At 49.4% G+C, this 27,828-nt stretch overlaps 1 protein-coding gene across 4 annotated transcripts in view; it reads right to left on the bottom strand.

The window, feature by feature from the left end:
- The window catches only part of LOC144153683 (trithorax group protein osa-like), a 177,937-nt gene extending 151,043 nt beyond the window's left edge, over window positions 1-26,894 (bottom strand). Inside the window, exon 1 of one of the 4 annotated variants that reach the window (XM_077685349.1) lies at window positions 25,460-26,894. In XM_077685349.1, coding sequence (XP_077541475.1) covers window positions 25,460-26,311 — 852 coding nt within the window. In that variant the 5' untranslated portion in view covers window positions 26,312-26,894. The remainder of the gene's footprint in view (window positions 1-25,459) is intronic. The other 3 variants (XM_077685348.1, XM_077685351.1, XM_077685350.1) reach the window with 3 other exon arrangements.
- Window positions 26,895-27,828: the final 934 nt, after the last annotated feature.

Here is a 27,828-nt window from a genome sequence, read left to right as displayed (position 1 = left end):
ATTAAAGAAAAAAGGCCTAGCGCGAGCATCGGCCTCGCTATTCGCTGGAGACCGCGTTGTCTCCGGCGTGTTCCAGCGTTACGTTCTGCGGCTGCCGGATCCACGAGTTTCCGCGTGTGCAGTGTGCGTGTGCACGAGTTTCCGCGACTGCACATGCATCAGGCATGTGCAATCTGCGTAACATGAAACTTTTGTATTGCATGCATGAATGTACCACTTGCTGCATTGCTTACAGTGCCTTTTGGAACAGCTTTCTGAAATCAGTTATTCACTGAAAACAATTTTAAGCTTGTTCCAGAAAGGCAAGAATTCCCCCAAATGCTTATGTTTGTTGGTCATATTTTTATTGAAATTGTTATGCATATCCTGCATACTTCAGGTACTTAATAGAAAAAAACATCACGGGAAGTAAATTTATTATGCAAAACAAGTTGAAATTCGAGACATGACAGAATTTACTACGAAAACAGACATGACAGGATTTACTACAGACTACAGAACAGGATTTACTACAGACTACATGACAGGATTTACTACAGACTACATGACAGGATTTACGACAAACTACAGGACAGGATTTACTACAGACTACAGGACAGGATTTACTACAGACTACAGGACAGGGTTTACTACAGGCTACAGGACAGGATTTACTACAGACTACAGAATGTCCCATTCCCTCACAGGATCATTCTGTCGTATTTTTCTGTTGTGTTTTTCGACTGGGCTCATCCTCTATCCACGTCCTTTCTTCCCCTTCCCACGCGCAGAATAGCCTGCCAGAGCTGATATCATCAAGCTGACCTTTCTGTGTCTTTCTTCTCAATTAAGTTTTTGACACCTTTTTGAGCGCGCTCTTTTTTTTTTTAATTTGCAACCGCAAAAAAAAAAACTTTCACCTTTATTCTCAATTAAAGGAATACTGCGCCTGCGAACCAGTGCGTTTGTTCTGCCTCAAACTGGCCTAATGTTTTCTTTCTGCTGAACAATTTTGACATGTACGACGCACGCCACCAGTGTTTAATAGCTCGCAAAGGTCTTGCCTACATATACTTTGTGTTCAAATCAATCATTCAAATGTTTCTTGGCCGGGCGACTGAATAGAGCGACAGGATTGTACGATAATGAATTTGTCTGGCCACACAAACAGACAGGCCAAAATTATAGCGTTTTAAGTAGCTCAAGGAAGACTATCACCGTTACAAAAACTGCCCGCGTATCCGCTCACTTGGCTGCACAAGTCGTCGAAAGACGACAGTCCTCTGCCTCGCCTGCCACGTACATGCCCCTTTTTTTCGTTCTCGTCCACATCTCACGCTCTTCCCCTCACTTCTCGCTCCTCCAACGATAACGTCGGGTGGAGGTTTGCTCAAGCCGATTCAATTTCACCGCGTTCCACTGCTCGCGCGCCATGTGCTGGTGGAACCTTTTGGTACTGCTGGACTTTTTTGGAATGCCGCCACGACGGGCCGCCGCAAGCGTCTTTTTTTTTTTTTGTATTTTCGGGTCAAAACATTTGTTTTGAACGCGTATTTTTTCTATTTGCTATCGCTAAAATCACGCAAACGTGTATTTTTAATTAAAAGAACACTGCAAATATCACGTATTGAGCTTTCGCCTCAAATATGCATAATTTTTTTCCCCTTTTTGCCCAACAATGTTGACCAGTATGAACATTTCTCCCAGATTTAGTAGTTTGTAAGTACTTCGTCTATATAAAAACGTCTCGCCGTTCATTGTAACTTTTGGCTGGGTGGCTGAATCGAGGGAAAGACAGAGAAATACATAAAAACAGGCCAAGTTTTTCTCTTAAGTAGCATAAGCTAGACTATCAGCTTTAAAAAAAAAAAGAAAAAAAAACGACGCACAGACAACCTATCTCCCCGCGGCCGTATACGCCCCAACCTTTCCCAGCTTGCGTTACTTTTATCGGGCGACTTCCAAGCTTCGCCGAAAAACGCCCGTCGGCTAGTTTTTAAGCGGTATGCGCGCTCATTATCATTCGACGTGCCGGAACGCAGGCGCGACATCTTCGCGCGCAGGGGCGGCCTTGTCAACACAATCGCGCGCTCTGACGACCGACGCCAATGCGCGCGTGTAATCTCCGTCGGCGAAAAAGACAGCGCGCCGCTTATGCGACAGGATACATAAACAGCGCAAAGGGCGCAGCAGCCCACCGAGAACGAGAAAGGCAAACACAATGACAGAGAGGAACGGGGGGAGGCGGCGGACGCACGCACACGCCTTGTGCGTCGGCGCTGGGAAATGCCAGACAGCGCTTCGCGCGAACAATGCTGCTGCTCGAAATTGGCGCGCAAAACGCAGCTTTGTCCGGAGGCTGCGCAGTGCTGCTAAAATTACAGCGCAGTGCTCTCGACAAATGCCACTTTCACTCCGTGACATCTTTACGGATCGCTGTACACGAGCGAAATGAAACGCAAAGAAAAGAAGCGCGCAGTAGAAAAGAAAAATTCCGAGGATATCTAAGCGCTTCATAACGCGAAAGCGCGAGTGACTCCGAACGTGTCCGCTAATTATCACACCATCATATATTTTTTTCCTTTGCGCATTTTTTTTTTTTCTCCTTTACTAAAAGACTCGCGCCATACCCGCCGCCTTAGGATCACCAAGTTAAGAAAGAGGACATCCAGCGGGCGCGAACCTTGCGCTTAATAGCATGTTCAAACTACTCATGTATGCCTCCGTGCCTCAAACACGTGCTTATACATCGAAGATGACAACGCAATCACCACGTTTACCTTTAGTGAGCTACAGTCGTCCAGCTGTGGTGTTGTTGGGAACGCGCGCGCGTCTCGAATTGCGGAGGCCGTGGGCTCGATTCCCATCCAGACTCAAACGTACGCAATCTTCGCTTCAACTCACTTTAAATTTACCTGTCTTTGCACTGTTGGCCACTTTCTGTGCCACTTCTTGCTTACGCAGGACGCCTCCTGCTCTTCGACCTACCAAGCACCTAAGCACTTTTTACGGGTTCCGAATGCGAAAGCATCCACGTCCACTTGAACGCCTGAGACACTTCGGTTCCTACTCGCGTTCTCGAAGGGCTTCGTCCACTGCCGCTTGAGACGCTTTGCTTCCCCATCCGCTTCCAATGGCGTACGAATGGCTTCGATCTGTCTCCCACACGTTGCGCCGCCGCTCCTTCCTTGCGAAGTGTATTGGGAAAGTGAACGCCGGCGGATCTCGCTGCCTGTCCGTTCGCTAATTTGGCTGCGCTCTGCTTTCCCCCCTTAGACTCGTCTGCGGTTACTGGCGCGGCCGTACAAGGGTTATCAACTATCCCTGATTTTGCTTGACTGTCCCGACTTTTCATACGACGTCTCTAGTCCCGCGCCGTTCTTATCGGGACAGCTATACGTCCTGGATTTGTTTCGGACCGTCCAGTAAGAAATTTTGTTGCGATCCAACGCACGCTCAATAATGAGTCACGCTACGGAACATAAAGTTCGCACGAACTCTTCCAGGCAGAGCTGCTGGTAAAGCTGCACTTCCACATGAGGTGCGACACCTTGTACGAGTACATTCTCCAGCAGGAGCAATTGTTGCGAGCAGCATGCAGCCATCTGAAGTACCACTTCAAGAGGCCGCAACAATAAGGAAACAATGGATTGTCTGCAAGATACCGCAATAAAGAAAACTGATTTCGTTGCCTCCCTATGTTAGGGTACGCTACCCCTCTTCCCTCCCCGTCCCTAATTACTTCATTGAAGAGTTGGCAACCCTAGGCCGGACAACTCTCGCTACTGCCAGGTTTAAAGTGGTCATGCAGACAGTTTACCCAGCTTCATAGAGCCACGAAGTACGCTTTTTGACCGAAAAGAACGCGAGAAATAGCGAAAAACTTTCCAATTTCGCGCCACAGTGACGTAATACTGACAGGAGTGAAATAATATGGGCCGACACTAAAAGGATTTTTCTAGGGGTGTTAATTGCGCGTTAGGATTCAATTGATGCGATAAAACGAAACTGCAGGCTCCGCTACAATCTCCCGGTCATGTTTTTTTTTTGGGGGGGGGGGGAGGGGGGAGGGGGGGCGCCAAACAAGATTATACGACGCCAGAGAAATCGGCGGAAAGTGGCTGAGCAGTATCCACTGTTAAACATGTTTCCTTTAATGTCTGGGTTATTTGTTCGAAATTCGCGGTAAAATGGTACTATTGTTACCGGGATAAAACCGCCTTTTTGATGAACGAAAGTTGCATTTTGTCGTCATGGCCCCTTTAAGTTTGCGCTACAGAACGCTCCGAATACACGTGATCTGGAAGCCGTTGGCTGCTTCCGACGCCGGGTGTTTCGTTGAAAGGTTAACACAGGAGGGAAGGAGAGCACGCTGCTAGGCAACGATTGCGCATGCGCAGAGAGCCGCGTGCAGAAAGGGAGGGGAGAGGAAGTGCGAGACCATCGGAACGCCTTGAAAGACCACGAGCCGAACTCGACTGGTAACCAGGCGGCACATGCGGCTGCACAAGAGTGCACATTAGAGAGTTTTAGCAGTCTGTCTGTTCCGCCGTGTACGTAAGGGTTTTAGCAGTCTGTCTGTTCCGCCGTGTACGTATTTACCGTGTTGACCGGGACCCGTCTGGGCACATGTGCATTCCTGGCGGTAGGGGGATTAGTTCCGCGGGCCTGCCTTCGCCACGTCCGCGCCTCCTCTCCCTTCCGCGCACGCAGGTGCAGACGGGTCCCGGTCAGCCCGGTAACAACGTACACGGCGGAACGGACGGACTGCTAAAACTCTCTATTAACTCAAACTCCGCTGGTCTCTGCCGAGGAACAGTCTCGTTTGTCTACACCATCTCCGTCGTTGCAGATTCATCGCTACGAAGCGCCAGCGACTAAAAAAACCTTACTCCTACAGGCTACCTAAGTAAACATCCGCCCTTACCACATAGTGGCCAGATCATCAACAAATTTATCACAATCTCTGCCTTCACACCGGAAGCAGTTCGGAAATGGTACACGCCTCAGTTTCCTTCCCAATGCCCTCATTGTCACTCAAGCCTCCCAGCCGACCTCCGCCACTTGGTCCGGACATGTCCAACTTACATTCGCCACCTTACTTTCACCGCCCCGAACCTTCAAACAGACCCAACTCTACTAGACACGTCCTTGCTCGCGCAAATTGCGACATATTCTCTAAAAGAGTGGCCTAGCACGACGGGTGTGAGAACGCCATCGGTGACTCTCGTGCTGGGATTATTTAGCAATGGACACAGTTCAGACCCCGGCCTACGACTGCCTCTACTAACGGACGTCTTAGAGACATCAACGTGAACAAGTGCTGAAGTGATTGGTTTTCATTTCCCTCCCCTCTTTCATTACAAACGCTCGGACCTGTGGTCTTCATGTCTGAATGTTTTTCATGTCTTCATGCCTGAATCAATCAACTCCGCCGCGACACTGAACTGAGCGAAAAGTAATGCCATTTGCACATACGAATTGCTCAGCTGCCCTGTTGGTCCTTTTTAACTCGCTATATCTGCGCCAGCCCACGCATATATTCTTTTTTTCATTTTAAACCACTCACAGCGCGCCGAAAAGAAAAAAAAAAAAAGGCCGCAGCAGAAATAAGTCGTAATCCTTACGCCATAACTGAGCCTTCACCATAAGCCTTCTCCCGGCAGTGCGCACAACGGAGGAGCAGGAAGTGGTACGCAGACCGCCGAAAGACAACCCAGCCACTCGTTGTTGTTGCAAAAGCTTCATTTACGCTGGCACCACCAACGCAGTCGATGACCGTAGGTCCACCGCTCCCGGCAGCGGCCAAACTCGACCTCGAAAACAAAACCGCTCTGCGGACGCGAGTAATATAGTCATCTGCCCAGGCCAGGCGGCGGTCTATAAACGCGGGCGCGTTAAATGCTCCGCCGGATGAAGCGGAGTAGTAGACACACTCCAGCGACCAACAGAACCCCCCCCCCCCCCCCCCCTTCTTTTCCGCGGCGGCAAACGAGGCGTCCCGCTGACAAGACGAATGCCTCCGGCGCGGATCGCGCCTCTATCGCTCCCCGGCTCTAACGATCGCGGCTCTCAAACGAGGCGTGACACACAGACGCGCACGCGAGGAGGAGGCGGAACACAGAGGGAAGCAGAAGAAGAACAAACAAACAAAAGAGCAGACGACGGGCACGGAGAAAGTAACAAACGATAGCGACTTCTTGCCTCGAGAAACAGTGGCCGCTGGCTGCGGCCGAGATCCCGTCTACCGCAGAGGTCATAAAGCGGCACCCCCGCGTTCCTCGACGACCTTCGATCAGCGGGCTTCTACAAGAGTAACGGTAGCGAAATGAGGCGGCGCATTTTGCAGTGCACTTTCTCGCGGCTCTCTAAACTACCAGCGCGCAGATAACTCGTTCGGTTGGATTACTTTATAAACAGACAGGCTAGCACTTAAGTCACACTGATCCCAACACTGAGACGTTTGAATTCCTTTTCAAAATTGCTTTATCTGGATTGGTAGAAAGGAAAAAGAAGTGCCAGAAAAAGCAACGGGTAGATGGTGCAGGCAGCCAGCCCATCACGTGCCGGAGCGTCCACTCCCAGCGGCTGACGAGAGCGCGTCTCGCCAACATTAACATCGCCGTGGGACGCGGAAGCACTGACAGTTGGTAGTATTCTCAACCTTGTGGCACCGGGATAAAATAATGGCCAGCAAAAAAAAAAAAAAGAAAAAAAAACGGACTACACGCAGAGGAAAACAATTACCTCGATAGAGGAATGGAATAAAAAATTTCGGGAGCAAAGATTGGATTCGGGTATTGAAGACAGGAGCGGCCTCGTCCTGCAGTGGTCATAAATAGGATGATAATGGTAATAACAGCCATGGCGACAAAACAAAACAAACAAGAGGCCGCTCAGATGTCAGGTAGAAACCGCTTGCCACTTATTCAAGCACTTGCCTTGGCAAGGGAAAGACGCGAACAGACCAAACCGATCAATAGCAGCCGATATGGTGCCCAGAACAAGTAAATGGGTAAAATGGATGAAGTATGAAAACAGGAGGACAGCAAACTTAGCAAACTTTTAGGGCCTGTCTTCCCTGACTAGCATGCGGACTAAATGGCACCAACCAGTACCTGCACCACAAGCCTTTGGAACAATCCCACTGCACAGTGCTACCCTTTTGAGCAAGTATCGTATCGCTTCTACTGGTTTGTGCACACGTGGGAAATGCGTCTCTAGGAATTGTTTAACTGACAGCCATATCGCTCGCATGTGTAATGTATTCCTTAAATAACACGGTTCATATTGCTATACGTTGCTTGTTTAATGGTTTAAATTTACTGTTTGCTACTTATTATTCACCGCAAGTCCTGCTGTGATTTTGACCTATGCGACTGCACTTGCCTGCAAAAGATCATTACTGCACTACTTCTCTGTAAAATAAATAAACTGAGACCTGTCTGCGAATGAATGAACGATTAAGAAATGCTTCCACAGTTCATGTTCCCCAACAAACAACGCTTTGACTGATGACAATGTCAACAAAAGCTGACCCTGAGAGCACTCAAAAGGAAATGTGTACCGTCAGTATACTGCACAAGTGTCGTCACCAGGTTAAAAGCAAACGAAAATGGCAATGCTATGTGCGTGAAAACAAAGTAAAAGCAAAAACAAAGCCCATCTATTATGTTTTGAAACTACAATTTGTCCAGTCAAACTGCTCAACAACGAACAATCAGTGAATGAAATGAATACAAACAAAATAAAACAAATTGCATAGCGTATTGCGTCCTAAGCTTTCCAGCTGTCGACAGCATAAAGGAAAAAAAATGACAGTTTCACCACGCAACCTCAATCTCGTGCGAAATTGCTTTTTCTTCAACCAAATAGGGCACTTCCTTGCATTATTCTAAAAAGCCATTGTTCATCTGGTTGTTACTTGAATGCTTTGAGTAGCTATGTCCTTTAGGCATGGGCATGGGCGTGAGCCCTATGTGCATATTTGTGTACGCATCTTAGCACAGCTTCTCTTTGAGATGTCCGGCACGCCATCTTGGGTCAATCTCCCCTGTAATTACGTGTCGTGTGCGAGGAGGTCATAGGTCTTGCGTGACGAGGCTCTTTTTTTGACATATACTTTGCACGAATGCACATGGGAGTTGTTGCACACAATGTAGAGCGGCAGCATCTATAGCAAGACGCGCTTCGCAGACACAACGTAAAACACCACTCGTAGAGAGCCACCAGCGAGCATGACATTGTCCACAAGGCATTGGCTTCTGTCCACAAGGCATTGGCTTCGCATCCACTCTTCATTCTAACAGAGGCGAAATCCAGTCTGCTAGGCTAGTAGCGCATTCGCAACGAAGCAATTAATGAAAAACTGGTAACTTTCATTGGTCACAATTTGCCAACATATGAGCACCTAAGGACAATTAATAATGGCCTCCCTTTAAAACTTTCTGCAACTACCACAAAAGCCACTCGACATATTCAAACTGGGTAACAGTGGCCACTGCATACAGGAGCCAAAAATGACTTCCAAACAGGCAAAACAGGTACGCATTTTGCATTTACGGAGAAGACACACCAGCTCGCCGAATATTTCCTTGTTGTGCATGTTTGTGAGAGTCAGTAAGGGTTTGGTAAACAGCGCTGCTCCTGACGTTGGAATGATATAAAAAACTAAACCGCAGTCCCTCGACTAGGACAACCCTTTCCTAAAACACTCCATTTGTGATAGTAAAGTGCTTCGTTCCGTGCGCGCCTGCTCCACAGTTTAACCTTGTGGAACAACACAAAATGCTCAGTCCACGATTTCAGAAACACACCGACACCCATCCGAATGCCTTCTACCCCGAGACAGCTACGAGTGGTAGCTGCGCATAACGGCACAACACCACGAATAGTTACAGAACATGCCAAGCAAGACTTCCACCATTAAAAGCATTTAGCCCCAGAGGCAAATTGGCTTCCTGGGAGAGTGTAGACTATTAGGAAGGATTGCTCAACACGTTGGAATTAAAACAGAAGCAGCACAATCTCCAGGGTCCATTTTGTGTAACCACACTCTTTGAGCTTCTGTGAGCAATGTTAGTAAATTACAGGTGCACATTACCCACCACTGTACTGATCTGTTGCCACAAGACAGGCAGCTCGGCTTAATGTTTTTTTTGCTCACGAACCTCACAGGTGTCGCACTTTGGAAAAAAAAGGCCGCAAACAATTCCTCCAGAGCACGTGTTGGACTGCTAAGAGTTGCATGCGACAGTTCGTTAGAGCCAATCCAAATGTATGCCTTTTGTGGGAGCCACCCACACGCGTGCAACGATACCTTTACTGCAGGTTTTGCATGCTGTACTCATCAAGCAATGCTACGGCTTCCATTTTACATCACATTTAAATTACTCCAGTGCCATTATGCAATGTTTTCAGTATCGCGAACAGCACACACAAGTTCACCCCTTAAAACTGCTTATACAGAGTTCGACCACCTCACCAAACATACTACAGCTGGCAGTGAGGCATTTATTCCTCCCAAAGTGAATGTGAACAAGTTGCCGCAGTTGAACCCAGTGTCAGACCACTACGACGTACATCAAATTTTACTTGCTTTGAAAACCATAGCCGCACTGTTTGGCCTAGGTGAGCTTTTTTTTTTGCCCCTTGGCCCAGTGTGGTTGTTGGTGCCAACAGCTCCAAGCAGAAAAAGTACCCTAGCCCCCAATAAAGCTATGCAAAGGGTGCGAAAAGTGACTCATTTCATCTTGAAACACTACCACAGTACATTTCTTATTCCATCTTCACAAGGTGTATACCACAAACGAGGACAGCTTCTGCATCCAAACATCACGCTCAGTACAGAGGCCCATGGAGGCTACAATAAAAAGCTGCAAGTATGCACCGCCTGTTGATTAATCATACAGGATAAAAATGCGGCCCACGCAGTGTAACAAACCAACAGGTGCCTAGTTGAAATGCACAACATGTATGGACCTGGCATATAGTACGTCACTGGTGCCAAGGAAGACCATACATGCAACGAGGGAAAGGAAGCCGCAAATGTTGACAACGATGGACGTAAATAACACCGTGGACTTCTTCAGGCCTGTTTTTATGTTCAGATTGATTCAAACTGCTGGCCTGTTTTTATGTTGAGGTTGTTTCAAACTGCTGAAAGCATTAATACACAGAACAAAGTGTGCTGAACTTTTGTTTGGAGTGAGACAATGTCTCGATGCGTTAATTATAAAACAAGATCCCCTCTAGTAAATGAAAATCTGTCCCTCACCGAGAAAAACTGTGTGAGAAACTTGGCAGCTAACGCAACTGTACACCAGTTAACACAGGATGCACGTTTCGTTAGTCGAGAAAAGTTTTGCTCTCTCGCACCTTCCCCTTAAACAAACATGAAGGTTTCTTGTAACTGGGGTTTTTCTTTCCGCTGACACCACAAATGTTTTTTTTACTGATGACTGGTTACCCTTATATACCACCCACTCACTCATTACGAGCAGTTAGAGCGCGAGCATTTGTCAACCCACAATTTGCACAGCTTCCCTTATCCTATGGAGCACACGCTTCGGAGACATTAGCTTAAGGCAAAACAGACTGCATGCAGACTGGGCCCAACACCAACAAGGTAAGTAATGCGCCTGCAATAGATGGTCGGCGGAACGGCTAATTATTGTCTGTTTGCCCACTTTCCCAAGTAGAATTCAAAGACTGAGCCCAAAAAACTGTGTTGTTCATCCAACCCTGCCCCATGTTGCAGCCATGCAAGCTGGGGAATGCAACAAGCGAGCCTAATGTGGCATTTATTTGACAGCAGAGCAGTATACCTGCCAATACAGAAAGAAAAGCGGCAAGAGGGGGTCATTTAATCATTTTCTGGCAACAGGATGCTATTGACATGAACAAAAAAGTATGGCCAGTGAGCAGATTCATCCGCACCTCTAAGTGTCATGAGTTGTGCTGCGGCAAGTGTCACTAAGAGCACTGTAAACCTGTCTAGGGTGTGTCACTACTACTGTGTTCATTCCGTCAGTTGAACGTCCGTCCCCAATAATTGCTTCGAATGACACCACAACGCGCAGAACATCATATTGCTACACATTCCATATTTACTTCCCTGCTGTGGCCAGTTTTTTTTTCAAGGCTTCGTAGACTAACACCAGCCAATACACTGGTCAGCCAATACACAGCAGCATGTAAGGCTCACTCAAACTCGACCCCCTCAAAAATGTTGAGCCCACTCAGCTCATTTGGAGCAGCAAAAGTAAGCAAGCAGCCTGGCAGCAGCCAGACTGCATCAAAGAATTCACGTAGTCCTCTCAGATGGATAGTGAAGCATGAAAGCTAGTGGGGTGTGAAGCAAAAACCACAGGCTAAGCTGGGGGTCGGGATGAATTCGGCTCTCATGCTTTTGCATGGCCCACTCCTCCTACTTCTCTGGTTGTTCTGGTGGCTCCTCTCTAACTGCACTCTTCTGGAAGCCCGTTCCGGCACAAATGGGGACACGACTGGGCCGACGCTAACTGCACACCCGGAAAAGCTGTCGCAAAGACCATTGAAAGCCCGCCAAACCCCTTTTCAGCAAATTAGCAGCTGGAAGTGGAATACAAAGCAAAGACTGCTTCCAGCTGGCCCAGAAAGTGCAGTTTTCTTTCTGCAATTGCACACGAAAAAAGGTCTGTGTGCATACACAGCACGTACTTTGTAGGGTGCACATGCAGCTGACATGAAAGAGAAAACCAGCTGCGCTGCAGGTCACAACTGCCAATTGCTTGCTGTGACTAGGCACACAAACACCGTGCCAACGTGCAAAGTAGAGCAAAATGTACCCAGCTCTCGTTCAGCATACAACGGGGCACTTTTGTTCTGGGATTACGCAAGCCACAGAACGCCACAGCGAACTTTAAACAACGAGGGCAGCTTTCTTTTGTACTCTGTGTTCAGCCAGCGGAGCAACAATGCGTCTCTCTCAGAAGGACAACTTTTCAGACCGACTATACTAACCACAAAAGCCCTTCCACATTACACCTCTGCAAAGACGCACAATCAACTGTAATAATGCACAGTGGGGTTCTTCCAATTATCAGCAACAGACAAACTGTCGGGAAAGCAATCCGGCACATATATTACCATGGCGGAGAAAGTCATCGGGCTACGTGTGGACTATCCATGGCGAATCCAAGATTGAGAATCGAAGAACCCCCCAGTCTCTCACCCAAAACCACACCGCTTTGATTCAACCATACCCGGTTATCCCCATCGCAACAAACCACTTGAAACAACACAGGACTTGCTCTTTTTAATGTTTTCAGTTGCTACCTGCTCGTCCAGTTTTTTTAACGCTCTTCCGTTCTTAATTTATTCGATTTTCTGTTTCCCCTTTTTGTACGCCCCTCGACCCACGAATATATTACGCGGCCATGTTAGCAAAACCATAGCATCATGAGTCTACCCGATAGAGCACAGCAGTGGCGTTGCTTTTACGGGACCTATATCTGCAGGCATCTTTCCAGTTTGTATTCTAATGACACCCCTGGCCTTCTTGAGACTACCACTCATATCACGGTTGCTGTACACAGCAATTCCACCATATCACACAATTGCCCTCGCCACAATAGCTCCTTCCCGCTTAGCTGCAGCCCCAACTGCACCAACAGCTGCCACAACCACAGGAAGAGGAGGCTTCATGGTAGGTGAATAATACACTGCAACAGCTAGTGTGTGAGCAAAGATATCTGACACTAGCTTAAAAACAACCAGTTTTACTTGCTGTTGCTGCTGAAAAACTTTATTTTGCCCTGGTGATGTGGGAGCAGTGCCCCATTCCAGGAGACTACGGGACGACTGTGCTGTCTCAGCCCTGGACACCAGGAGTTGCTGGGCTTCCAAGCCAGCGCTGGTCGTCAGGTTCCCCCACAGCCCAGGGAGGGAAAGGGTGGTGGGTAAAGGTGGGGAGGGCGGAGTTATGTGCGCAACCCAAGATCACATGTATGACAGTACATGGGTGAGGGCAGAATTTACATGTGGCAGGATACTGGGTGGGGTACATCCGATGTAGCGAAGTTGGGTGAGGAAAGGTGCTTGTGTAGAGTCTTCGGAGCATTACTTCCCTTTTAGTAAGCTGTGGGTGGGAGGTGGGAAATGTTTTGGAGTGCGGTAAAGTTGGATGATATCTTGAAATGTGACCAGTGAACAAGACTTGGTGTTTCCCAAGAGGCCTGGGAGGAAAGTTCACAGGCTTGTCTATGGGCAAAGTTATTGCCTGTTAGTAAGGAGTGTCCCAGGGTCCCCACAATGTCGATCTTCCAGTTGGGCGTGTTGAGGGGGAAGCTTCCCCATAGTAGAGGCCACGTTACCCGCTAAAAAGCTAAGGCAGACTGCTTCACAGTCCGTAATTATAATTTTTGCAGGAGTCTGTGTGACTGGAGGCGTTTTGTCTCTCAGAATGCGAAGTACCCGCCGGGACACCCAGCCTGACTGGAAGTTCCTGTACGCCTGCTGTGAGTCGGTGACAACCTTGGAAATTCCTGGAAGGGTGAGGGCTAGGGCAATTGCCAACTCTTCCATGTTGAATTAGTAAGGGTTCCAGCCCACTCCTTGGCGGAGGGCAATGAGATTGCCCACCGACAAGCCCGCGCGTTGTACCGGGCAACGGCTGCGGTGAACATATGGTCACCTAGAGAGATAGTGCGGCACTATCGAGAGGATAGAGAGAAACTTCCTGCCCCGCACCCAGAACTCACGCGGGAGCAGCAAGTACTGTATCGACAGATTCAGTCAGGATCTTTCCCTCACCCTCGCTTACTGAATAGCATGTTCCCAAATCAGTACAAGACCTGCCCATTATGCAAGCAGCTCGGTACTCTTCGCCATATGATGGGAGAGTGCGACGTCAGCCCAAAACACCCACCCCCCATCCGCACTCCTTCACTAAGAACCCCACCCATACCCCTAGCGAGCAATGGGAGATCTTGATGTCCAGCCCCGCCTTGGAGGATCAGCTACGGCTGATTAGCAGCGGCCAGGTGGCGAAGGCAGAATATGGAATCCCGTGAAGAGGGAGCCACTCTCATCCAGCGCGTTTCACGCTGACATGCTCTGGATTAAAGTTTTCTCTGTGTGACGGCAAGGGCCGCGGCAAATTCTTCCGCAGCCCAGACAGAAGTGGTCTTGAGTGAAATGCAGGTGAGGATCTTGTCCTTGTGGTTATCATGGCCAAGCGATGGAGGGGACTAGAGCAAAGGCTGGCACCTTTGTATGAAACATTAGGATTGCTTACGTAAATCCATTCTTGGGTGTGGTTACAAGCGTGGCGACAACAGGAGTGCAAAGTGGGATGCATGTTTTTGGGCAGATGGCAAATACACATGGATTGGCGCAAATTATGGGCCAGAGGTTTCCTGTCTGTTGTCTGAGGGGTAGACATGTTGAGGCCCTGTAAAAGTGCCAGACCTATTGGTGTTTTGAGTGGGGCAGAGACATTGGCAGGAGAATGAATGAATGAATGAGCTGGAGAATGAATGAATGAATGAATGAGTGAGTGAGTGAGTGAGTGAGTGAGTGAGTGAGTGAGTGAGTGAGTGAGTGAATGAATGAATGAATGAACAACTTTAGTTTGCCCGAGAAGGGGGAAGAAGGGAGGTGGAGTCCTCTTCAGGAGTCCCCCGCCCCTCAGACGATGGCCAGGCGTACTCGGGCCCTGGCACCGTCTTCAGCCATCTGGACAGCCTGGAGTTGAATGTCCGGGTCTGAACTGAGCACCATGGTCTCCCACTGCTCCGAGGAAGTGGCTGCTAGTGCTTGAGGTGTGCTGTTGTCTTTCAGAGGGCAGGCCCATAGGATGCGTTCAAGGTCAATCCTTGCTGAACGTACTTTACACTTGGTCTCATAGAGCCCGGGGTAACAATGACTGTATGCCGCTGGGTTCGTGTAGGTGTAGGACTGTAACACTCCCACTTTTCTAAAGTGCGATGAGCTGCTGGATACCTGGCTCTCCTTAGTCAGTAATGATCAATTAAGTCCCTACAGGCCACCATGCGGACCCTTGTCCCCATGCGGAATGATGGCTGAAGTGTTTCTGGGCAGTCTCGAAAGCGAAGACCTAAAGCTGCCTTACGAGCGTTTTTGTTTCCTGGCAGATCAGTGTGCGCTGGTGCTCATATAATTTGAACCCCTCGGAGTTTTGACTCTTTGTATCTGCTAAGGATTCGCTGGGCCCCGGATGAAATATTTTCCCTTGCAAAGTTCCGGATTGCAGATTTGGAATCACTTATTGTGATCTTCGCTGTAGTAGAGGCAAGCGCTAGGGCAATTGCCGTTTCTTCCAGATGGTTCCGGAGGCTATCAAATGGTCCTGTCCATCAACCACTGCTATTGCCACGGTGTTGTGGCCACGGTACTTGGCCGTGTCCACCTAAACCACGTTATCGGAGCATTCTAATCGCCTTTGAAGTGCTTTGGCTCTATATTTTCAGCATTCTCTGTGATGAACCAGGTGCATGTATATATGCGCCCTTTGCTTGGAAAAGATATCAGCCTTTCTTCCCTGTTAAGTCTCATATGTAATGCGAAGAGCTTGGAGGGTGTGTCTGCTTGTGGGAAGAAAATCTCTCTAGCTGCACCATTTTCTGGGCTTCTAGGAGCTGTCTAGGGTGTTGTGCAGCCCCATGGCTGCCCTCCAACAAGTTCCTAGACAGAGTCGTGAATGCCCAATTGGGGCAGTTTAGCTTGAGGGGATATTAATTGGGACTGCTCCCAATTACGCGAGAACGCTAGCCTACAATCCCTTCTCCCAGAGGGGCGAGGATAGCCCCTCGCACCCTCTCCCAGTAAGATGGTACCGGTTGACCAATGCACGCTGGTCCGTGGGCCACGTGGGGCGTGACGTAGTGGTCCCACCCAAGGGCTCAAGGCGGCGGGTGCGCGCTTCGGTTTGACCTGGGAGAGACTGGCCGGGTGCTGGCTTCTTGAGGTACTGCGTTCACACGCAGCTCGGCTTGAGCGGCTGCCGTTTTCTCATTTGTGTGAGGTCGGCGAACATATCGGGAGTCTGATTTACATACACCCTCTGGCTTCGCGATCTCTGCGTGCGCAGGTGGTTTGAGTTGTTATTGGTTGCTCGGTAAGTCTGGTGGTCGGTCCCGGTCCTATGTGGGGCCCATCACCCACAGCGCTTCGGTGGCTTATGCCACTGGGCCTACAGCTGCTGATTACCTGCCCTGCGCATCGGGCTCTGTAGCTTGATGCATACGATCGGCGGGTACACCCCTCTCTGCCCCAGGGCTAGGGGTGTCATACCAGGGCTGGTTGCTGTACCGCAGAATACCCGGAATTAAATCCAGTTCTGAGGCACTACTTCGTCCTCTCGGATGACTACACATGCGTAGCGAGGGCCACCGCTGCCGTTTATGGCTTGGCTTGCTCAAACCCATGGTGGGCACCTTGGCAGGCTGCGCTGCATTACACAGGTGAGGCCCACAAGCTGTTCTGTGGACATAAGGAGGTCACGAGCTTTTTGAAAGCTTTGTGGATGAGGCAATCGATGGCTTCAGTGTAATTTTTGGTGTGCACTTTTCAAAGGAACCCAATGATGTCCAACCCGCCACAGTGGCTCAGTGGCTATGGCGTTGTGCTGCTCAGCCCAAGGACGCGGGGTTTGATTCCTGGCTGCGGCGGCCACTTTTCTGATGGAATCAAAACACAGAAATGATCGTGTGTTGCTAAGGTTTTGAAAGCTAGGCGTCTCATCAAACGCGAAAAGTGGCCGTAGTACCAGTCGTCAGCGTCAACACAAACCGTACCAAAATGGTGGCCACCATGAAGAGAAAGTAAATTGTGTCCATGAGGGATTTCAAACCAAACCGACAGTGAAGCAGCCAAGGGCTCTAACCACAGAGCTAACCCAACACCCTGGCAGGACGGAACAAGAATTAGCCTGATGCGTGCGCTTTGCGACCGGTGCCCGTGCATAGAATGAGCGCACGGCGAAGAGAGCTCCGACAGTGGGGAAGCAGCAGTGTGAATTGCAGTCTGGCTGTCTGAGGAATTCGCAATAAAAAAAAGAAAAAAAGAGCCACACACTTAAAGGGAAGAAAACCAATTTCTGCCAAGTATGTTGTCTCTATCCCAAATGAAAGGGCATCACTTAAAACAACTTAACCCGAAACAGTTTTGCTGATAGCACCCTAGAACTTTTTAAATAGGAATCTTTAGATCCACCCGCCATACATGTCCCGCCAAAAGGAATGCTGACAACCATGACAGTGAGCTGTGCAAAAACCTACTTTTAACTAAACGCAATATGAAAAGAGGTACTTAAAAACTTGTTCCGCCTTAAGCAACAATAATGCGCAACCTGTGCTATTCCGTCAGGCGGTTTTTGAATCACGTGTTGAAACCAGCGGAGTTCTTTGGACACATGGTAGTGTTACATGTAGACAACGCCTTTCAGACTTCAATAATTTTAGTGCAAAATTAACTATTTCCACCTGTGTATTAAGAAATTTCTTGCAGTTACCCCAGTATATAGAACGCTGGCTTTAACATGAGCCAGATGACATGCACTCCACAAAAATCGGCTGTCAGTCCCTTTAAGTGCCGGAGGAATTTTTTGTACATGCTGTATGCAGGGGCGGGTCATCTGCATGAAAACGCAGTGCATACTGCTAGTGTAGAGCAGGTTTTCAAGGAGCCGTCTTCAGTTGCGATCCACTGTGTGTGGTGGGCTCCTCATCTCCTCTTCATTATCCAGCAATTCAGGTGCCCACTTTTATAATTAATGTTGGGTATAACGAATTCATGTTTGACGTGCAATGTCATCACAACGAAGTCCAACTGTATTTGCCCCCCTGCCAATTTTCAAATGAGGAAAAACTAGCTTTTAAAGCTCTGAGGCGAATGGTAAACGAACTTTTCATCCTCTTCCTTGTTGGGTGGTGGCAGCACGCTTGACAATTCAAACTGCTTCGCATTGCATCTCCACACTTCGCGAGCATCGCAATGGTAATGATGAGCCACACCGCAATCAAAACAATGTGTCCATAAAGAATCTGTATAAAGTAGGTGCAAAAGAAACCGGTTACGAAACTGACAAGGTTACAGAGGTGGCAGCAAGGAATGAATGACAACAACACCAGACATTGCCCCCACTGCCCCTGAGGGACCCTACGTAATGTGCCTAACACGATCGACAGTATATGCCTCTGCCCTGAAAGCATGGAAATCCATCCCTCTTTCTGCCCAAGACTCCAGGACAAGGCTGACGGGAACGAGCGGACAGTTCTAATCTGCAGGTGGATGAATTAGGATTCTTCTTCAAGCACTTGCATCCGTTCCTTACAAGTTTCTTTTGCACCCCATGTCATTGACGATGGTGCATGCAGGGCGGGAACAAGTGTAGGAACGTGGGCGAAGCCTTCTTCCTACTGGGGGAGCACAAACACGCTCATGACGATGACTTCTGTACATATCAGTCAGCCTCGCGACCCTTCCGCTCAAACTTCACCACTGATGGGGTAATGACTTCCCATCATGGCTCGCTGCAATCTTGCCCCCGTATTCACAAACCTAAGTATAACGTTTGCCTTCTGACACTTTTTGGTGCCTTAACGTGTTTCAAAAACCAAACTTGAGCTGAAATGACTTCTTTTTGCAAACTTATTGGCCCTAAGAGTAGCTATACTTAAAGGGGCCACACAACAAAACACAAGTTTGTTTTATTCGAAGGATTTTGTGTTTTATAGAAATCAATTTAAGTTAAAAATTTTTATTCTCCCGCCAAATCGTGTGTTTTCGTGATGTCGACAATGACATCACAAGAACTGCTTTGCAGCCGATTGCGGAACCTTGTTTACCGTTAGTCAGCCTAGATGACGCCACCATACCGCGTAAGGCCGTTTTCTGTCTGCTATATTTTTTACCTTATTTGTACCTGGCTTGTTTTTGTTAAGGTAGAAAATAACCACTTCGTGAAACAGTGTTCGCTCAACAAATATGGTCACTTATAACACGACGGCCAGTGTCGTCTGAGACAACCCCCAAACCACCGCACTGCTGTGCAGATAAAACAAGCATAGTGCGTGTAGTACCAACATCTGTACGCATCAGCACTTCTATGTTTACGTCTATGTTCATACCTTCCACTGATTACCCCACCATTCTTGCTGCTACAAAACGAATGTTACCTTAATTTAAGCGCAAATAGCTCATTCGGCAAGCTTACGAGCCCTGCCTAATTTGTGTTTGCTTTTGGCGGCCTCAGCCTATTGCAGAGCTGCCACATATGACATCATAGGTTCTGTTGCAGGAAATGAGCTGGTGGGTCGTATGGCCATTCCCTTTTTTTCCTAATTATATATCTTTTTTTTTAGCAAAGTTTATGTTAAAAGTGCTGTCAGCATGATCCTAACGATGCAATCTTTTGAATGAACCAAACTTGTGTTTTGTCTGCATGGCATCTTTAAGGTAGCTCTCAACCTACCATGAGTGCGCCTTACCCCAACCAACATTGCACACGGCAATTGCTTAGCTGAGGTTTCAGATTTTGTGCGTCATTCGCAAGAAATTGGTACAACTAAAATAATGAAGCACTTTCTGCCCACAGAAACGATCCGCACACACACCGGCCGTCCCGACCTGGCCGTGCACACACCCGCACATGAAGGCACGGCCGGTTCTGCCTCCATGCACGGAACAACGCGGGAAGGTGCGGCTACAGTTTGCCACCACTTGCCAGAATGCCGTCAATGGCGATTGCCAAGTACACATACATATAAGAAATGGGGTGATAGTGGAGGGAAAATTTACACAAGAGATTGTCCTTCTCACTACTAGTGCAAGCGGTGGTCAAATATCTGCCTCGATGTTCTCTACACTGACCGGTCACTAATAGGGCGGCTGATCTGAGTGCTTCGAAGCCAGCACCATGGGAGCATCCTTCCCTACTGGTGCAAAAGTGGGAGCCATGAAGAGAAAATACAAGTTTGGTTCATTCGAAAGGTTGTCTCGTTAGAATCATACTGACAACACTTTTAATGTACTCTTTGCTCAAATAAACTATATAATTAGGGAAAAGGGGAATGGCCATGCGACCCCCTAGCTCATTTCTTACAACAGACCTATGATGTCACATGAGCCCAGCTGTGCGATTGGTTGAAGCCGGCAAAAGCAAATGCAATTTAGGCAGAGCTTATAAGCTTGCCGAACAAGCTATTTGCACCTAAATGCAATGCCTATACATTGTACAGCAGTAAGAATGGTGCGGTAAACAACAAGTTACGAAAATACAAGTAAACATAGAAGTACCGATGCGCACTGGTGTTGGTACTGGGCACACTATGCTTGTTTTAGCTGCACAGCAGTCCGACGCTTTGCAGTTGTCTTATACGACGCTGGCCGATTGGCGTAAATAACGTTGCCTTACGTGACCCTGTTTGTCAAGCATACCCATGTTTAACAAAGCGATTACTTTCTACCGCAACAAAAATAAGCCAGGTGTATATACGGTCAAAAACAAAGCAACAGCGGAGTGCTGAGTATGCTAGCGCCACCTGGGAGGTTTGACGGCAGCAAGGCTGCAGAGCCGAATGGCGCAGTGTAAGTTTGTATACACGCCGTTATAACTTCATTGTAGACGTCACCAACACACACGATTTGGCGGGAGAATAAAAATTTTAACCTAAATTAATTTCTCAATGGATACGGCATCATTTGCTGCCGCGCAAGCGCTGGGGACGCTATAAAAATTGAAATCTTTCAATTAAAACAAGCTTGTATTTTGTCTTCATGGCTCCTTTAAGCAGTATGCATTTCGGCACGTTGCATGCTAGCCTCGTCTCCAGGAGCCCAACTTCTCCAAAAAAAAAAGACCTTTGATTAGAGCGCCTTAAGGAAGGTTCCTGAAATGTACAACGGCCTTTTCTTATTCTGGTTCTTTCCCGACACTAAGGAAAGGCTGCTTCTCTCTGAAAATGGGGGTTAGTTCTGAACTTTACCTTGAACCCAAGTACCGTATACGCAGTGGTTCTGAACCTGCTCTCTACCGAGTCTTTCCCAACACACTGAAATCCTGTATCACCACCGCCAACTCCGACTTGATGATTTGATTTGATTGATTGTAGGGTTTAACGCGCCGACGCAACGCAGGCGATGAGGCGCGCCGTAGTGGAGGGCTCTGGATTAATTTTGACCACCTGGGGATCTTTTAACGTGCGCCGAAATCTCGTGCACACGGGCGTTTTTGCTTTTCGCCTCCATCAGAAAAGCGGCCGCCGCGGCCGGGAATCGAACCCGAGACCTCGTGCTGAGCAGCACAACGCCTTAGCCACTGAGCCACCGCGGCGGGTAACTTCAAAACGTCTCTCCCCGCCCGTCCTTCAACACACAGGCTTCACACATTTGGCTTCGGCTACAGACCAGCACTTATCACAACCCCTTAATACACAACATCTCCCCATCCACTCACCCCTACTACCGCCCCTCCTGCTGCATCCCAAATACCACCACCACCTAGTTTGGGAATGCCCCTACATGACAAAGCCCCTCCCCTTCCCGTTCCCGTGAGCAGTGGGAGCGCGAGCTGGCCAGTTCACAATGGGAGGACCAGGGAACACCTCATCGCTTGCGCCCAGGCTGCCGCACTGCGCTGGCTTTCTGGACCAAGAAAGGCATCCACCTTTACATTCAATAAATGTTTTTAGATAAATCAATACGGCGCAACCTTGCAATAAGCTTGGTCGGCACACGCAGCTCAAATATACAACAAAGACAGCAAACTCACCAACTCGGCCTTAAAACTGCGGAAAGAGCTTGTGAGCAGAGTTTTATTAAAACGGGGGTTTAAATGCGGCAAAGCTACAGCACACACTAGCGTTTGCATCGCCACCAAAGAGGAACGTACTTTCCTGCTCGCCAAATCCTACTTCCGTAATTACCATTGCTCATGTAGGCCTCAGTACGCGTCCTTAGCACCCGTTTCTAAGTCAAGAGCCATGATGCACTCCCTGTGTTGGCATAGGGGATGCGTGCTCATCGCACATTATAGAGGCACTGGGTTTGATTTTCATTCAGAACCAAATGCACCCAATTTCCTATTGGCCATTGGCCATTTTGTGCGCCATTTCCCTGCTTACATAGGATGCTGGATTTTCAACATGCCACGTCAACGAATGTTTCCGCATAATAAAATGCGGCAAATGACTCGACAAAGCTAGGGGCTCACTCAACGTCACAACGGTTGTGCCTGCGAGTGGAACACTGTTCTGCCCCTCCAAATTTCAGTTGATTTCTCAACACAACTTCAGTTGAAGCTTGCAGCAGCATTGCGAGCTCCAAAAACCCAAGCAAGAGGCAACCAATGGACAGAGGCATTCAATTTATGCTTTCAAAACTTTCAGACGTCCCATCATAACGCGAACAATACTCTTGGATATTGTGCAATTTCTTGTGTCCACTTAATTTCGATGTTTTGCTTGAAGCCCCGTTGTACCGGAAATTAAGTTTTTGCCATCAATTTCGAACCCGCCTTCAACTTAATCCGGCCTCTTGTACATTCAGTTTGTAAGCCCTAATTCAAGAATGACGAACGCAGATCCGCAACGTACTTAAGCTGTCCTCCCAAGGGTGACTCTCACGACTGCACTTATTTCCGAAACCTACACTCCATTCCAAGACCAACGAGTGGTGTACCCATTACACTCCACTTCTACAGTTCATTGTGCAGCAATGACAGGTTCAAAGTTAGCCCTAATTAATGGCCATCGGATGTATGAAGACAGACTGCAACGATCACCTTGCCGTCACCTAAAGTCGCTCTTGCACAATGCAGTTCCATTTGTAAACTCTTATCTAGTACGGCAGAAGTAAAGACTCGCTATTTTGTCATGCGCTGCCCACAGATTTGAAACTCGGCCACCGAATGCCTGCTAGAGCACAACGAACAACATCACAAACGCACAGCCAACGGGGTGCGTTCACTGCACATTGCTCCCGGCCTGGCCCAGAAGTGACTACCGGAACCTCCCCGAGGCATGGTCCTCGAATGCGCACGGCCAGCCCACTCAGTGACAGCACGCATCTGGCAAATGGAGCAGCAGCAAAGAGTGCACTGTGAAGGATGCTTGGGATGGCCTACAAACCGTTGCATGGTTGGGTGTCGCACCACGTCATAAACCCCACACACGAAACACTGCTTGACATTCCTTGAAAATACACCTTTCAGCACAAAAATGCCTTACTAGAGCCACACTGCTGCCGAACAACGCGCGACCGTATGGACCAGCAGCCTTTACGAGGTGCCTTGGGAGAACTGCTTCGACTGCAAAAGCACTGCCACTTGCGAGCCCAAATGCATGTAGACTGTGTTAAAAGTTGTTCCAGCCCATTTAGGCACACTTTTTCAATCCGTGAGTGCTAACGAGTGCTTCAGGTAGACGAAAAGATTGCCAAAAACCGCGCAAGCAATATTTTCAGCACTTAAAACAAAGCGAACGCTAAAACTCCTACTAAGTGCCCCGCACAGCCTGCCGAGGCAACCTGGACATTAAAAAAGATGCCACTTCCATTGCTCACTATTCCCTATAATAGAAACGATAATTCTGCACACTGTTTCATTAAACGGCTTGTAGATATGTTAACTTACAATTACAGTGGAATCTCATTAAACCATACCCGCACAAGCCGTAGTTGCTTTTTATACATAGCTTGCACTGACGTCACTGTAGCGGCCATCTTGGAGCACCGCTTGCACGGTGGAAGGCCGTGAACTTATCTCCCCCTCCGATCTCGAGTAGCACTGGGAAAGCGGAGAGCGGTACTCCAGAGAGGGCTGTGGGGACGTCACATGCAAGCTATGTATACATAGTTAAGCCGAAGCCCCGACCCGGTTTTCCTTTAACTTAATGCATTCGGATAAACCGTAGTGCCGGTTAGAAGCTACTTTCTCGGCGTCCCTGTCAGGTACAGTTTAACGAGGTTTCACTGTACTTAGTGCTACCGTGGCAGCTTCGCTAGCCACCATGGTGGCAGGTTGGTTTATTCTCCAATAAAAGTGGAATACAAGACCAGCCGTGGCAAGATTCTGGCACATGCTTAGGACGACCGGGAGGCCCAAAATAGCCTGTAGCTCTCCCTACAATACACCTCACAGCCCCAGTGTAGCCTCTGCATGTATAGCCCCAATTTGGTGTGTCCACAGTTATTAAATCAAGCAGATACGTCGAAACCGCTGAGGGGCATTTTTATTTCTGTACCCTGTTCTCCGTCACGCTGCCACCCTGAAGCGCCAAAGCTGGCAAAGCTCTGCGCAATTTATTATGGTCTCTAGGTGGATTGCAAGTCATAAGCTAGCGATAAGTCAAAGGTTACAGTCATTTCTTGCCCCACTGCCAGGTAACGAAGTCTAAGCGGAGTTTTAAAAGTACTTCAAAATTTCGTCTGCCCAAAATGTCACCCGCATGTTCACCAAGAAGTGTGCGCTTTGCAGCGGTCCTCTCGGAATCCCTTAGTTCAGGCACACATCTAGATGCCCAAGCGTACCTTTTATAGGCATAGAATGAACGTGTTGTAGCCCATTCATACCGTGTACGATGTGTGTGTTAAAGGTAATTAGCATACACGCACCATGCTGTGTATGGTACAACACAGGCAACACAAACATTGCTTCGCAGCCCGCTTCACCACTGCTCCACGGGACATTACGCACTCGTCTAAATTTGTGGTGTTAGGTCAGTTGCATGTTACCTGACTGTTAGAGCACGTGCACACAGTTGATTCGAACCAAATTCGTGAGAAGGCAATTTCTCGCACACTGAAAATGTGCACCCTGGTGTTAGCAATACATTTTAGGTGCCTGCTTTTCAGGCCCCGCTTCAGAAACCATCTTTGTAATGCAAAAGCAGTTTAGGCTAGTGGAAAGTACAAAACGGACACTTGCCGTAAAAAGACTTGAGTGAGTGTGCTTTTAGGAATTAGCCGGTGTTACAGCTGCACCCCCCGTCTACACCAATCTAAATCGCTCAAATACGTGCCATGTTACCGTGGCAAGCACTGTAGGCGACACTCGTGATACTGCTGCTAAGCCCCGAGTTTCCTCAGTGACTGCTTGCCAGCTGAAACGATCGCTACTCGCGTGTTGTTTACATACGTTGCGCAATGCGTACCAGCAGTTTTCACCTCCACACCCAACCAACACAGAGTTGCAAATAAACACCGACAGCAACGCATGCCGAGCGAATTCGAGCCGTGCCTTGGAGTGACGCGCGAGCTACGCTGTCATATGCAGCCGTAAGTAGGTGGTCGCGTCCGCGACACGTGCGCGATGCCACTACGCGTGATCGCGTTCGCTACCTGCGCGAGCAGCAGCGTTGCTTCTAAAGAAGCACGTGGCGGCGACGCGCATTCACGCCACTCTTTTCCGGCGCATTCGGGAAGGCAGCAGCACGTTCCTGTAGCCGCTGGCGAGGGCCGAAGAGGAGACGCTACTCACCGGCGGTCTGTACATGGGCGCGGAGATCTGCTGCGGGTAGGATCCCCGCGCGCCGGCCCAGGGCGAGTACTGCTGCTGGTCCTTGTGCATGGAGTTGTACTCGGGGTAGCTGTTCTGGTAGCGGTGCAGCGGGTTGGGCGACTGCAGCAGCTGATTGAGCGTGGGCGTGGGACCGCCCTGCTGGCTCAGACTGGGCCCCGAAAGGAAGCGCTGCGGAGGCGCGCCGCCGTTAGCGCTGGGCGGGTAGCACGGCATCATGGAGGCGGCCGGCCGCTGCGCCATGGGGCTCATGGCCGGCCGCGGGCCCTGCGGGTAGCCCGGCCGCATGTGCTGCTGGTTGTAGTGCTGGTAAAGCTTGCTCTGAGGGGCCGGCTCGCTGCTCCCAGGTAGACTGGTGCCGCCATGTTGGCTCGCCAAGTAGCCTCCCCGGTCCGCATACCCCGCACCGTAACCGGGCACCGGAACGTGGTTCATGCTGTCCGGAGAGTTCCGAAACTCCTCACCGCCCATCACCGAATCCCGCAGGTTCGGGTTGTAGGCGCGGAAGTCGGAACCGAGCCGCTGTCGGTCGGCAAAAGCGGCCGGATCGCCGGCGACAGCGCTAGGCCTAGCGTTCAGCTGGTGGGTACCTCCATCTTGGAAGTTATCCATTGTCAGTTCCCGGCCGATGTGGCCGCTCGCGCTGCTCGGCGACTTCACCCGGTTGTTCACCATCACACCGGCCGAAATTTCGTCCGCGCCGAGCTCTTCGCCCGAAGCACCATTCTTGAGTCCCCCGCCGGGAGGAGGCAGCTCCGCGCTGTCTGCCGTTTTTTGTTCACAATTCAGCAGGCTCTGCGCTGGCGCTGCCATACTGCCACTAAGCCCACACCCTGGACGCTCGCATCCTCACGCGGCGCACGTAATCCGGCTGCCCGGAGGTCCGCCGCGCATCGTGGACCCCGCCGAGGTTCACAGTCACCACGTGTGTTGGCCTGGAAAGCCGCAAACCGATGCTTACACGGGCATGGCCTTATCAACCGCACGCACACTATTATTCTGGCCACTTCGAAAGCGCCAACATCTGTGAGAAGGAAAGTAAGGATAACGGAATCCCTCCGCACACTCGTCTTGCCCTCACGGGGCCACCGATGACCGTCGGGGCCCACTTGATCCAATAATCCACTCGAAATACTTGGTCCGACGAGCACACACCACCGCGCATCGACCCGCAACCGACATAAATTTTCGACGCGAGGGACTACTTTTTTGCAATTAACCGCGGCCGCGGAAGGCGCGCATCACGGGGGGCGCTGCGGTCTGGTATTTTTACTCGTTACAGCGTTACAAAACGGACTTTCGGCTGGAAAAAGAGCTCCAAACGCCCCGAAAAATTTCCCCCGATCCACGGGTTTCGGTTCGGCGCCTGTGAAAACTCGTCAAAGTGACGAACAGCAGAAGATAACCGCGACAACACCGCGCAGTGACTCATGTGCGAATACTGCCGACGGTGGCCCTTTTTGTGAAGTTTTTTTTGCATTTCGCAGCTTCTGGGCAAATTTTCGTGCGCTGTCAGTCACCGGGCGCGTCAAAACTGACCACTTTCCGCCTCGATCGCGAGCGGCACAGCTTTGCCGCAGTGTGCCGGACAGATCGGCAGTGGTGCAATGCCAGGAAACGCGTCACTCAGGCGGCGGTGTGACCCGCAGCCACCGGGCCAGGGCGCAGGCGGCGCCACCGTCCACGCAACGATCGCCTGCTTTCGGTCAATACGTTGTCTGAGAGCCTTGTGCCGGCGAAATCCACGCACACATGAATCGCACTGGCCGATCTGCATCTCAAGTTGTTTTTCCCGCTAAATCGTTTATCGCCAGGGGAGGCGTGGTATTCGCCGACGGCTCCGCTGGTGTCCTCGTGATTGCGCGCCGAGGCCCCGAGCTGTAGCGCGCTTCAATTATGCCGCTGTATTTATGGATCTTTGATTTCGTGTTCAGGGGGGAGAAGAAGTGGGCGCTTTTCGTTTCGTTTACTCTCCGGCGCTGCGCTGTTTTAACTGTCATCGCTCGGCTGGAGGAAAATAAAAATAGGCTTCAATCTGCTCCGTTAGCTCAGGTTTCTTTTTCCTCCGTTTAGCGCGCGCACGTAAGCCCTTCTCAAGGACTTATTGGATGCGCGAGTGTTTTTCGTTTTTTTCCTGTTCCACTCGTACATTTTTTTGTTTGTAGCTGTCGATGCGGTTTTTCTAATAACTACGACGAATCAAACGATGGCTCGTTTTACTGCCTACCGTATCAGAAATTGCGCTGAGGTTGCAATAGAATTGACAAAGGTCGCAAATTGCGTCATAACTGCAGCAGTCCCCCTCCTTGACTTCAGGGAAAAGCCAAACA

Source organism: Haemaphysalis longicornis, unplaced genomic scaffold (assembly GCF_048455015.1).
Source record: "Haemaphysalis longicornis isolate Haplotype H1 unplaced genomic scaffold, Haemaphysalis longicornis Haplotype H1 scaffold_9, whole genome shotgun sequence".
NCBI classification, from domain to species: Eukaryota; Metazoa; Arthropoda; class Arachnida; order Ixodida; family Ixodidae; genus Haemaphysalis; species Haemaphysalis longicornis.
The sequence above is the reverse complement of the archived record's forward strand: the minus strand, read 5'-3'. Positions and strand labels throughout refer to the sequence as shown.